This window comes from Ochlerotatus camptorhynchus, unplaced genomic scaffold (assembly GCF_037179485.1).
Source record: "Ochlerotatus camptorhynchus isolate MF236.1 unplaced genomic scaffold, CSIRO-AGI_Acam_v1.1 ptg000244l, whole genome shotgun sequence".
In the NCBI taxonomy this organism is placed as follows: domain Eukaryota; kingdom Metazoa; phylum Arthropoda; class Insecta; order Diptera; family Culicidae; genus Ochlerotatus; species Ochlerotatus camptorhynchus.
In genome coordinates this window covers 1,523,649-1,538,419 of record NW_027040734.1, presented here as the reverse complement: position 1 = coordinate 1,538,419, position 14,771 = coordinate 1,523,649, and the positions used below count along the sequence as shown (strand labels likewise).

At 39.1% G+C, this 14,771-nt stretch overlaps 1 protein-coding gene across 1 annotated transcript in view; it reads left to right on the top strand.

The window, feature by feature from the left end:
- The window catches only part of LOC135704631 (arginine kinase 1), a 110,975-nt gene that overhangs the window by 24,628 nt on the left and 71,576 nt on the right, over window positions 1–14,771 (top strand). Inside the window, exon 2 of the mRNA XM_065226105.1 lies at window positions 8,091–8,753. Coding sequence (XP_065082177.1) covers window positions 8,091–8,753 — 663 coding nt within the window. The remainder of the gene's footprint in view (window positions 1–8,090; window positions 8,754–14,771) is intronic.

Below are 14,771 nucleotides of genomic sequence, written 5' to 3'. Positions count from 1 at the left end.
ATTTTCCAACTTCATGATCCCGTCCGAAAAGTAATTTCCTCACGTCAGCTGAATTGTTTTTTATTGATGAGCTATCTTTTGAGGTTAGGGAAGAGATAATAATCTGAGGGAGTCAAATCGGGCGAATACGGTGGATGCGGAAGCAATTGAAGCCGTAAGTCATTGATTTAAGCCGTGGTTGCGATGCTCTTGTGCGCCGGCGCATTGTCTTGCAAAAACAATTTTTTTTCGCTTCATGTGAGGCCTTTTTGCAGCAATTTCGCTCCAATACCAATCGCTCCAATAATGCACAGTAATACTCGCTGTTGATGGTTTTATGCCATGACAATACCAGAAAACCGACGCCATAACCTTGTCGACCCATCGAGCCTTCCCCCGGTCGCTTTGGAGCACTATCAAATGAAAAGTAATTAAAAATGCTTTTTAGAAAAAAATATAATGACATTCAAACAGTATTGAAAAACATTGATTGTATTTGTTTTTTTCATGGTTTTCATTATTTGTAGACAGAGGGTGCAATATGTTTTTATATTTTTCGTTGAAAATTTAGGCTTTTCTACACTACACATCAAAAAAATCCGTGGTGTTGTTTTTTCGTTTTTGAGTTTAATCGAGTTTTGGGTTTTCGCTCAATACTCCTATGTGACTAGACTACCATGCGTCTCCATTGATACATAGCTAACATAGTCACATAATCTATACCTATTTTCTGCTTCTGCTGTTATAGGCTTGAAAACACAAAACTTGATAACAGCAAAAAAATATAACTCAAAGACGAAAAAAAACACATTGCTTATTTTGTCATTTTCATTATCAAGGAAAAATATTAAAAAAATATTGCGAACTCTGTCTACAAACCATGAAAATGATAAAACAATACAATCAATGTTATTCAATACCATATCCCGATTATTCAACATCATTATATTTTTCCTAAAAAGTATTGCAAGGTAACATTTGACATTTTTTTTTTTTATCTTTAAAATCAGCCTAGTGGTTCAAAAGTTATGATTTTATTAAAAAAAAAGTCATTTTAAGACACCCCTAAAATATAAATGGTCACCTTAATGACAAAATACGGGTCTAATATTTTGCGATAAGGAACAAAACTACAAATTTCTACGGAATTCTTTTTTTTTTTTCCTTGGTTTGTTTTCCGTCGATCTTGTTTTCCGTGCTGAGCACCAATGCTACCGACGCCAGGAAGGCAGCTCCCACACCTGGACCCTACCTATCGACCCATCAACTCATGAACCGGGAACTAACGGCTTTACTTCCCTTCCGAAGGAAGGCGTGATCAGAGATGTTATGCCTCAGAACATCCCGGTGGCGCCGACTGGGATTGAACCCAGGCCTGCTGGGGTGAGAGGTAATCACGCTTACCGCTACACCACCGACGCCGCTACCTCTACGGAATTCTGAGAACGACTATATCTTTTTTTATTCCCGTGATTTTAAGCCGTAGGCTAGTTCATCACGTACACAAACGAACGACTATATCGTTTTGCTTAGGAATATATAAATTATTATACAATTATAACATTTGTACCATATTTGGAAGCGTTGAACAGGAAAAACTCAATAGTAGAGGGATATTTTTATGTCAGGGCATGATCAGGAAGCTGGAATTGCCTATAGAGTAGTTCGCAGAAAATAGCGACAAATTAAAGAATTTTTTAGATTTCTCCTCTTACGATTTCTTGAAACTTCGAATAATAGTTCGCTAGAGGGAATGAACCAAGTTGGTGCTGGAATTCAGCCTAATTTTTTCATTAAATCATAGTCCTTTGGGCGGTTTTGGCGGCATGCAAAGCGATGGATAATTATATTTATATATCTTTATTAATGAGACTTTCAGCCCTGGGCTGATTTGTCTACGGAAAAGCGATGGAGAAGAAAAGTAAATTGGAAAAGAAGAAAAATGAATGCGTGTACATTCAAATATGTATCAGAGTAATACCATAGAGGTAACTCTAAGACCACTGGCTCCCGAAGAAAATCATTATTATTTTTGGCTCACTCAATACCAGAACAACGGTCCCAAGCAGTCCCAAGCTATATCACTCACCCCTGCATGTTCTGCATGAATCCACACACCCCTGATGTTATCTGTCAAACTTTCAAAGCGAATCAAAACAAACATAGTGTAGTAATAGAATTTCAACTAGAATAGGGTACGTTAATCGTTTGCTTGGGACCAATAGGCTAGTCAAGTAGTGAGCCAATTTAAAATCGTTAGTTTCGTATTGATTGTTGGTAATACAAGCATATCATTTATCACTATCAACATACTAATAACGTGTAATGCTCATTAAACGAAAGAATTCATAGGACCCATTAAAATATTACGTAATACATCAGACTGCTTTTAAATACTATCCACCCCTACATAACGTACTTTTCTTATTCTTAATAAAAGGGTTGTAACACTTTGCCATACACTCAAAATAATTGTCACGTCAAAGCTACGTGAAAACAAATGTGGATTTTTTCCATCGCACTTTTCACGTAACACTTACGTGATTTTCATGTAGCGAAGAACGTATCAATTCCCACCCTTTCAACTGGAGTTTCACGGAAATATTACGTTATTTTTTAGTATTATCTACGAAATCTTTCAGTAAATTTTCAATGTAATTGTGATACAATTTATGTTAAAATCTAATCAAAAGTAATAACATTTTTGATTAATTTTGTCTTCTTTATAAGAATTTTAGTGATTTAAATTAAAGTAAATGTTGTTATAATTGTATTGATTTTTACATAGCAATTAATTCAAGCATTAAATGATATATGAATTTTACGCAATTATTGAACTGAACAGAATCAGGATTAAAAAAGCCGTTAATTTGTCCAATGTTTATTATTATAATGACAATGAATTCTTATTGACTATTTCACAGTGGTTTAGAATTATCTGTATTAAACCTTTTTTTGACACGGAAGAAGTAATGTACCGTCCAAAATCGGCAACAAATGACCGGAGATCTCTAAATCACTTAACAGCTCTTGCAGTGCGTTTTGTACGGTGGCCATAATGATTATTTTTTCATACGTGTGAAACACGTAGAAAGTACGTGATGTTGGATGATGATGTTCCCAACGTACGTGATTTTCACGTAAATGTTGATAGTTACTACTTTGTATGGTTGCGGCGTGTAAGAGGTGCTTTGCCTACCTTGCCATTCATGGTCGTATATACAATTGATATCCAGGAGAAATTGCAATGGGGCAAACTTTCATCCCAATATTGGTGGAAAGGCGGAATTTACAAAGAAGATGGCGGAAAACAAGATTTTCTTTACAAACAAAAATTAGAACATATAATCAGTTGAGGTTTAGAAGGCCAGACATTTTAATAAAATTTTTAAAGAGAAATTATCGAGTATTTTTTGTAGGTTAACCTTTTATTTAAAACCATGCTGTGAGCTCACCGTTGCGGCCGATTGTTGATCTGCTCTGGAACATCTGGAAGTGGCTGGGACTTCGTTGATCTCCGGAACGCTTCTTCACGAAATCATTATTCTTCTTCTTCTTCTTCTTCTTCGTCTTTGGGGTACTTCTGAGCTTCACTGTTCCCACTCTTAACAAGGGAATCACTAGCGTGACGGTAAGGCTCTCATAATGTGGGCCAGAGTTCCGTGTCCGGGGAGTGGTACAGTTCGTGTATACACTGTTCTTCTTAAGTGGTCATCAAGCGAGCTGCACCACCATTTGTGAGACGGACAGTCACAGTCTTTACGCAATACCACTATTTTCACTGTCCGCTCGACCACTGTACATTGTTCACTTCAACTGCAGTTTTTTTTTAATGTTCACCACTAGCTCGCTTGATCTATTCGCACGTTAACGGTCAATGTGGTATAACGCGGCTAAGACTAACGTCTTATATTTGGGGTGCACTTTCTTAGCCGTTCGTGGTGATTTCCACAATTGACCCGCACTAATTAATTGTTTTAAAGCTTTTAAGTTGTGTGGTGTTATCGCTGTTTTTTATTACTATAATTTGTAAGTTTTAAGATTTAGATTTTCAATTTTAATCTATACTTAAGCGCAAACTTACGCGGAACTACTACGGTTAGTTTTTAACGTGCTAACTCGCACAACCGTCACTTGTCTTCCCTGGTGCTCGAATGTCAAATAAATGTCTGTCTCCGCTTTGTATAGTGTTTGAGTGACGATTATTTTTCATTTTGTAGTTTAAGGGTGTGTATAATTAACTGTACATTTAAAAGATGGCACATGTAATGCCCACCTCAGACGGTGACCGCGTTACCAGTTACCAGAGGCTTAGAAGGAGGTCCCTCTGACCTCTGAAAAAACTGTTAATTGTAGACTTCCTGGTTGGTATCCCGTGTATTAAAATATTTGTTTTGATTTTTGTTGTTACACCGGCTGTAAATATTAGATTTTTTATTTATTTATTTATTTATTTATTTATTTATTTATTTATTTATTTATTTATTTATTTATTTATTTACTTATTTATTTACTTATTCATTTATTTATTTATTTATTTATTTATTTATTTATTTATTCATTTATTTATTTATTTATTCAATATTTTTCATATTTTTTTATTTATTTGCGGAAGCAAGTGTGATTTTGAATTTGTTAAGGCTATGCATGCAGCCACTTTGTCGGAGTAAATGAGTAGTTTGTTTATGATACCAACCGAAACCATTTTAGTGTGTAAGTTTTCGTACCGTCATCACGCCTGTCATCGTTCCGTCATCGCTCCTGTCATCATTCGTTCATCATCGCGATTCATCGTCATCGTCGTCATCTTTGTGTGTGTTGTGATGATAATCATGATGGGGTCGCTTCAATTGCGCTGACTCATCGACTGCTATAAAAAGGGGCGGTCGAATAGAGTCAGGCCTCTTTTGTATTTTATTTGACATTCGAGCACCAGGGAAATCTTAGACGACACAAAACATAAAGATTTACAATTTTTCAGTGTGTCTAAACCTCCAACTGGCCTTTCCACCAAACAATTTATTGTGACCTGAAAGTCGTCGGTCACAATGTTATCGGTTAATAAGGTGGATGTGAAATGTGTTTCAGATAAAAATCAGATGCTAACAACTAAATTCTACTTGTGTCAGGTAGCCTCACAACAAACAATACTTTTTTAGATCTACGTGATTTTTCACGTAACTTTGACGTGACAATTATTTTGAGTGTACGACTCCATCCCCTGCAATCTTAACATGCCAAGCGCATACATACCGTAGACGTAACTCTAAGACCAAAAGGTCTCGAAGAAACGTGCTCAGCTCTGGTACTATCTTCGGACCCAAGCTAATCGATTCACCCCTCGAAACATAGGAAAATCCACTAACCCCTCATTTTATCTGTCAAACTTTCATAGCGAATCTAAACAAACATAGTGTAGTACTAGAATTTTGACTAGAATGGGGTACGTTAATCGATTTGCTTGGTACCAATAGGCTAGTCAAGTAGTGTGCCAATTTAAAATCGTTAGTTTCGTATTGATTGTTGTACATACTTTTCTAAACAAATTCCGTATGCACGGCCAATGAGAATGACTCAAAATTGAGTAAAAGCTACTCATATTTGAGTTCAGGTAACTCAAATTCACGAAAACGTATGTCACTCATAGAACGATTTTCCGAGAAAAACTTCTCGAATATGACAAAAACTGATTGTGGTTTTAGCCTGTCTACTAGTACACTTCTAATCTGTGTACATTTTTTTTTATTTTCCCCATATTCGAGAAGTTTTCCCCGGGAAAGTATCGGAAAATTTACTCAAACTATGAGTGACCTATGTTTTAGCGATTTTGAGTAATCTGAAGTATTTTTTTCTAAATCATTAAAAATAAATTCACGCCGACCCAAGCCGCTACGCCACCGCCACCGAAAGCAAACGGCGTGACGCCGCCACGCCGCCACCGCCGGCAGAAAATAACGTACACGCCGCCGCCGAAAAGATTTTGATCGGCGCACAGGTCTACTTCTTAGGTCTGTATTGATTTAAAGGCTTTCGGCTCGGTAAAGTTTTTTTTTTCTCAGTGGAGTCTAACCAAAAATACAAATTGAAAAAAAAACAAGATAGGTAACAAATCTTGAAAGCTCACAAAATTGCATGTTTGCAAGAAAATTTTATTTCTATGAGAATCCACTTTTGTTCCAGTATTTTTGGGTGCATTTTGACAGTTATGTTTGAAAAACTGTTAGAAACCCCAATCCATAGCTGGTAAATGTCATAGAATTTGTGAAATGGGAAAAAATGTCGTTTCCATAGTTACATTTGTCTGTTAAAAAAAAGGCTCATAACCACCTCTAAACCCAACACACAGCGAATCTCACGTACACTCAAAAAATTTCACACGTTTGATCAAAGTGTTTAAACACTTGATTTTCTAAATGCACAATCACATTTACTTTAAGTGTATTTCACCTTGGTTCAATGTGTTATACACGTTAATTTATAGTGTTTCAAACTTTGAAATGTTGAAAATCTTTCACTATCTATTCAAGTGTATTGCACATTGATTCACGCTACTGTTCAAAACAGATGGATTTAACGTGTTTTGCATTTCAATACGATGTGAATTGCTTGCTCAGAAAGGTAAACATCGATAACAAGAGTTGTGACTTTATCCTATCAACACCTGCCTCATATATGAGAACAACCGTGGCACAGTGAGATCGAACGAAGACTCCGGCAGCAGCATACCCCAACAGTCCATGATCGAATCCCAAATCAGACCCATTAAAAATATATGTGAAAGCTCTGGCCTCTGGCAGTTTTGTTTATATATTTGTCGATTCATTTTAAGAGTCGGTAAAGTAGAATTCGATAAAGTAGAATATTGTAGAATATTAACCTATGGTGTGCAAAGCTATTGATATCACCATATGAGGCACATAGAATCCAAGTGTGTCACAATTCAAATCCATAGTGTTCAGGCATGGTTCATAGCATAAGATTCACACATGAAATGGATGTGTTTCACAATATGCGCAAAATTAAGTGTGATACACATGATGATGACGTGTGGAATTTTTTGAGTGTAGCCGAAAGTGCGACATCTGATCATGACGACGAGATCCCATTTCGTCGCAGCACGTGATGGCGGGGCGCGGTGAGCTCGCATCAGAGATGCATCGCCTTTTATGCGATATGGCAAATAAAAGTCGTTCTACGATTGTTCGTCACCCACTCAAACGGTCATGAGCTCCATCGTCAGTGATGTCAAGTTCGAGGCAGAAAATAAATGGGCAAACAACAACTACTGGAACGGTGATAACGAGCTGTGACAATGTCTGATGAAGTCAGAGTATAAAGAGGTGCCTCTTATCTTATTATTCGTTCGATTCGGTGGATTGTGGTGTGCCATTAGCCTCGCAAATCAATTCTGCATGTATAGATATGCGGTGTTAGGTAACAGTTGTTCGAGTATTGGCAGCTTTTCTCTAGTGGAAAGAACCGTGTTAACAAGCCCTTGTTCCTATCAGTAGGGATTAGCCAATACGTTCAGTATTACACTAGTTTGACTGTATCGTCTAGCAGAACAGACGATGATGTCTGGTCATGTGTATAGCAAACGTGTTCGCATGGTTTATTAGTATAATATCAGTAGACTGATTTAGATGTAATAGCATTCCGAACCCAAATGCTTCCGCTGGATTAAAGATAGATATACTTTGGAATTAGTACACCGATTCTCAACCTGATATTCGCCAACCCCCACTGAGCGAAAAGCGCGTGAAAAGAAGCGATGTGGGGGAACGTAGAAAATCGATACGATAATAGTTTATATATAGTAATATTTCTACAGGCGCAGAGAAGATGTTTGGATTCTGAGATAACTGTAAGAGTAAAAATTGACGTCTATATCTAGCCGTAGAATTGCTGCCAATGCTGATTACCATTGCCATTATGATTTTATCATTCGTTATTCTTATTTTTTATTATTACTTTGATTAACTTTTCATCGCATTCTAATTCCCATTGCCGCATCGCGCCAGCCAGCTTGAAGCAAATTATTCTGTGAATTATTCGTATGTTCCTTTTATTTTCATTTCTTATGAGTTCCCTTTTGTTTCCTTCCTTTCCAGAAAACGTTTTAGTTTCTTAGACCGAATTATTACGTTTTTCACTGGCAAAGCGGTATCGAATCAGCAGCATCCGGAGATTGAACCGGAGAATCCCGAGGGTACCAATCCGGCCGAAGGAGATGTTTCCTCCAAGCCTGAACCGGTGATACCACCCAAGGACACGCCAGTTCCGCCCAAGGCCACTCCTGTGCCTTCACCGAAACCGGTAGAAAAACCCATCGTTAAACCTGCCCCGGAGGCTCCAGCTGTTAAACCTGTTGAACCAACGAAGCCAAAAGTGGAAATTCCCCCGGCAGTCGAAGTAAAACCGCAACCGAAACCGGAACAAGTTCCCAAGGTGCAACCGGCGCCTGCTCCCAAACCAGTCAAACCACAGGAACCAACCACCAACGGTCAATCAAAGGTGACCGAACCAGCCAAACCGGCAGCACCGATTGCGGCTGTCGTGCCGGCTAAGGTGTCCGAGGACGATAGTTTGCGCTCACTTCTGCCCGCTGCGCCCACCGTAGTGGAACTGCCCAGCAGCAACGAGGACAGCTTCATCATTGTAGAAAATCAGAAACCGAAACCCACCACCACCACCACGACGAACGTGAAAAATACGACCCTTGATTTTCTGAAAGCCGAAGGTGGCAGAGGAGCCGCCGCTCCGGCTAAGCCAAGGTAGGAGGGACAATAAATCTTTTTGTAAACAACACAGCTACCTACGCATACATGTAAACACGAAACGGAATGCCAACAGCTGGTCAACTCGATTCAATCCATCTCGGAGGTGCTACTCTCAGCCGATGATGGTGATGGCCAGGAGCCAACGCGTTGTTGCTCAATCGGTATTTTTATTCTACAGTGGCAACTGCCAATCAACCGGACCAAGCCGGTTTGTTTTTTTCCACTCACGGGAAATACAGAATGGAGTTGGAGACCTACTATAGTTCCAACATTGACAAACCTACGTGGCCCATACCTGCTTGATCCAGATTCCATGCTAGCTTATAAATCTAAACGAGGAATGGGGCGATCCTCGAATCCCATGAAAATTACTTATTCTATATAAGAATTCCCTCGTGATTCACTTGGACCTATCCTCAGTTCACCCTTACGTCCATACCAACTTTTGAAAATTTGTATGGATCGTAGACTTTCACCAACCATAATGTGCTTACGTGGTTTATGAGCAGCCCCTAGCTGCAAGTTGCCAGCCACGCCGTCTACGGAGGGTCTGCAGATCGCCTTCCACCTGGTCGATCCACCTTGCATGCTTCGTCTTGTTCCAGTCGTGTCGCTATCAAAAACCATTTTCATCTTTGTCGTCGTCCGACATTCTTACGACGTGCCCAGCCCACCGTAGTCGCCCGATTTTTGTTGTGTGTTTTGTAGAGGACAGTTCAAATGAGTTCATTTGAACTGTCTGTAATTCATCGAAATTTTTGTTTTGTTGGTATTCCGATCAGCATCTCGAAAAGTTTAGAAGCCTAAGATTTCAAATAAATAAATCTGACCCTGTAATTTTGTAAATTACAAATGACTGTCACCTCATTTTATTTTATTCAAGTTGCACAAAATTTTCTAGACATTAGGTTATTGACAATTTAAAATGTTAGATCTCTCGTAACATTTGAAAAGGGTTTATCCTCGTAGGTCGATTCTCTTCGGTTCACAACGGCAACATAAACTAATTTCTCGCTAAGCTCTTAGCATAGTTCGACAGAAGATGATGATAGCTTGCGCCTGAAACAACACACTCATTTGCAGTCGGGTTATTCGCGAAAGAGAAAATCGATGAAGAGAATCGATCAACAGTGATAGGCCCTTTTCTCGTATTGTGCGAGATGTCTTAGATAAAACGGCCTCAGTTGGGAAAGGTGCAGCTGGTAAGCAAGACCCTGCTGCAGCAGATGGGTTCGATTCCCGGTCCGGTCATGGATCCTTTGAATGAACGGATCAAAATTATCTCCGTTCGAAAGTAACTTGAAACTCTCTATCCTCGTGTCCCAGTCTCTTATGCGAAACTTAGTTCACTAAACAAGACAGCATTATTTTTTTTCAATCCAACGATCAGATAGATATTCTCGGACGACCAACGAACGACAGCCTGAGCATCATTATTTCTATCATATCTTATGAAGTGCCACTCTCGCTGATGTAACAGCTTTTGTGCTCTTGCCATCCTGTCGTATCGTCCAATAGACATCGGGTAGGGGGGGAGGTGTTTAGATGGGACGCTGTGGCTGCTGACAGATGTGTTTGTTTCTCCTGTGTTGTTTTTGCAATAATTAAAGCTATTTTTGTCACCGTGGTTTCGCGGCGGGGGTATTCAAGCGCAGTGCTGCCATTGCTTGCCGTCCATGTGGTGTTGCTGATTTGCTCACGTACCTATAGGAGAACTGCATCCATCGGTATCGCTTTTATGAACATGCGTCGACCAACGGCTCATTTTCCGACTTCGGTTTGAGGAATTGTAGGGACGTGGTCCTGTTTTTTTTGTTTTATAAAACCTGTCAAATGTCATACCTTTTCACATTGGCGTTCGTGATCGTCGGTGTTGATTGACACATTTTTAAATGATAAAGAAAGTCACAATAGTGCCAAATTTCAGTTTCCAAGATGCGGCCTCTGAATAGAAGTCCTCTAACGTTTCAAATCATTTACCGTTCCCAATGTGGTAATGGATTATAACATCTTGCAACGGGATGCAACAATATTGCATTTCGTCATTTTCGGCTCGGAGACTTGCCGGCCAAAGTTCAACAGCTAACAACACCAGCTTTTGGCTTTGGTTTCCGACCAAAAAATACTAATTTTAGCCGCCATGCGATGGCGCACGACAGCGGCTGCAGCAGCCAGTACCAGTATCAACAGTAGTGCAACTGGGTGCACCATGGTGAAAGCAAAAATAATCTGATACTTGAGATAGGAGCGAGCGTGTAGTATGGTTGCACTCGGTGCACTTGACATTTTGAAGATGAGTTAGCTGCGTGTAGACGTTTGAATGTTTACCAAGCAAGGAATTATCTCAACAGTTTACACAGAGCTGAGTAATGTAATTGATATTAGTTTTCTGAATTTCGTAGGAATACTCCAGAAATTTTAACCATTCTCATTTTTTAGATTACTGTTTCATGAATTATACGATCTAAGACTTGAATAAGATCACAGTTTACGATTAATACCGATACCGATTTTCGTCCTGTACACACCGTCTCCGTTCCAAAAATACCCAGAACGACTTCATGAAGAACTTTGCTAATGATTAACTTTCTAGATGAACTGTATCCCAAGATATAGTCTATACAAGAAGCTCACATGGACAAGATTACCGGAGACAACAACTTCCCTTGCCTGCTGGGCTGGGATATGGGATATTTCAAACCTATTCATAATTAAAAAAAAACTACTGGTTTTCATACTACTTTTGCACTACAGGGTCCGACTATTGAAGTGACACATGGTCAATGCTTGAAGAAGGATATACTTTTCATAAACATTTGCTATTCAAAAGATAGGAAAAGGGTCACAAATGCGCAGTCACAATTTGAAATAGTGTTGATGATGATGATGATGATGATGATGGTCCCACCTCTTACCCCTACAAAGGTTTGAGCTGGACGATTTATCTTTAAGATAATTAAATATGACATTTTAACCAGGTTGGCAAACAAAATCGAACTGGTTTCAGTTACAGATATAAATTCCCTCTAGAGTTTACAGTTGCTTCACAGCGATATAAATGTGGAAAAGCTCAGGCGTCCACCTCTTAGTTCGCCTTTTTGTCCACCTAAAATATTCATAAGTATTACAAGCAATCAAGAGTTAATGAACAATCAACAAAGCATCCTATTACACTAGTAACCCCGCAATCTGATGCTATCATAATTTTCAGCAATGTCAGGAATGCTCACGAACCCCCAACATTTGCCAGTAAACTTACTACTAACTCAAGGTATCTTCCAAATATGCTTCAAAATTCCAAATATGCTTCAAAATCAAATGTTAAATTCAGTCCTCTATATCCGTAATACGCGCGCGAGGCTCAAACCTTTGTAGACTACTTTTTTTTTTAATTAATCTACTACTATTAAATCAAACATTAAAAATCCATCATCACCACCGTGGCGAATAAAATAGTTTTTGCAGTGCTACAATAATTATTAAAAAGTCATTATGACAGCTATCCATACAAAATAATCCGTAACTTCGTCAAGATACATAATTTGTCAATTCATAAAAATAAATCACTGGATAACTATTCAAACGACAGATTTAACGTGTGAAATGCAGCGCCTTTTAAATTGTGTAAGTGTTGCTGAACATTAAAAACGTCTAGGCATCGAATTGAAAACATTTATTCCTTTAAAATATAATGAAGCACAAGTCAAGAAATGTGGAGTTCTTATTTCAACCGCGTTTCTAGTATTATATCTATGAAAGTCACTTCCTCTTTCAATTCGATCACACAAATATCGAGGCAGAAAACCGTTAACTACTTTAAAAATGAACAAAATAGTTTTTTTTTTGACGTAGGACTACGTCTTTGATTTCTATATAAGGGTACACTTTGTGAAAACCGAAAATGGAACATGTAACAAATTAAGAAAGATTTTTAACGTTAATAACTCAACTGCCCCTGGTCCAATTTCAATAATGTTATCACCAATCGATCAGAAATATGGCTTCGCATCGATAACAATCCATTCCGAATGTTGATTTTCAACAAGAAACTATTGAAAAACTGGTAAATGTCCAGCATTGTCCAAAAGCGTCGAATTAACTAACAAATCCACCAGTTACCTACTTGCATATGCTGCTTCCCCAGCACAGTCGTCAGAGACTAGTAATTAGACGAAACAAGTCGAAGTGGCATTCGCCTCCGATCCTCGGGCGCGTGCGAATAGGGATGATGGAATCGCGTAATATTTTGCACACTCATCGCCATACTCAGAACCACACGCTCCCAACGACAACACCACTGTGTGGAGGTGTTCGTTCGTCGAAATTAGTAGCAGCAGTAGCAGCAGTAGCAGTGCTTTCGGCGTGTGGCGTTGAAAATTGTTCTCCAGTAACAACGAAAAGCTGCCTGCAAGCAGCAAGCTGCAGAGCCCACATAAGCAACCATCAAAGGAGGAAGAAGCTGCACCACTATGCTATGGATCGGAATCAGTAGCTCTTCGTGAGTCACTGCGGGTCGGTCATCTATGCCATGCGTTTCACCCTCGCTCCAAACGACATACAGCTCGACAGCCTCATCCGTGTTGAACACCCAGATCAGAATTACTCAACCATCACTACAAAACGGTCCTTTTCAGGGCCACCAAAAATTTGTTAAAGAGTATTATTTGGACATTGGTCAAGCTCATCAGTTCCCGCAAGCAGCTGGCTATCAAGGCTCAACCTGTCTAAGAAGGTGTGGAATTGTAGGCCTGCATATATTGGTGCAGTTAGTTTTTCCTCGGCTTTCATTTTGCACGATTCGTTTCTTTCGTTTAATCAACCACCCTTGTAGTTACGTTGAAAAAATTGTTTCAATCGGCGCTTACATATGAAATTTAATGTGGATTATAGAATTTTTTGTATGTTACCAAAATTTATGAATGGTTTGCCACTAAATGTTGAGATAATTTATTGATTATAATTATCACACTGTATACCATGAAAAAGCAGCCTGTTTGTGAGTTTTTGCCTGTTTTCAAGTAAGTAGTTATCATAGAAAACAAATCGCCAGCGGATATTTCCCGGCGACTTTACAAATAAATAAAATCAAACAAAATCATCATGCAGAACTAGCTAGGATTGGTTTTACTTCATATTTCACAAAATTGCTTTCGAGTGTTAAGACATCGTCTCCCGCAAAGTTTACATTTTTCCCTCTACCAACACATACATCGGGGCTAGATAGATCACCACAGGATCTATAGAATACACGCAATTTCAAAAAACCAAAATGCACATTACGAAAAGAGGTCAGGTTTCGACCAATAGCAGATATATTTTAATTCTAAACAAGCCAAACGATTGGAAATTTATCTACCAATCTGCTAAAATGACCACTTAGTTAATTTTCAATAGGTCACTATTGAAAAATACCAAATGTCCAACTGTTGCAATGGTGATAAAAATAATCACCGAATGTCTGAAAACAGCGCATTCCCTAACACAGACTTAAAAATCGAATTCGATGCGGTCCCACTGAACGGTGCTCATTCAATCACCGTAATTAGTGGTGCCCAGTCCAGCAGCAGCAGTAGTAGCAGCAGCAATAGTAGCAGCAGCAGCAGCTTCAGGAGTGCTTTCAACAACAACAACAACGAAAGGCTGCCTGCAAGCAGCGAGCTGCAGAGCTCATATGAGCAACCATAGAGGAGGAAGAAGTCCCACCGCTAGGCTAGGATCGGAATCAGTAGCTCGTCGTGCTCAGCTCAGCATTACTCAACCATCACGACTAAACGGCCTTTTTCAGGACCACCACAAATTTGTTAAAGAGTATTATTTGGACATGTGTCAAGGTCATCAGTTCCCGCAACCAGCTAGCTATCAAAGCTCAACCTGTCTATACAAGGTGCGGAATTGTAGGCCCGAATGTATTGGTGATTAATCATCGTCCGACCATTTTCCAGAACACGCTGGTAGCAAGTGTTAAAAATCCATATAGAATTTGAGAGAAGTGGGAATAATTCGCTTTGGGTG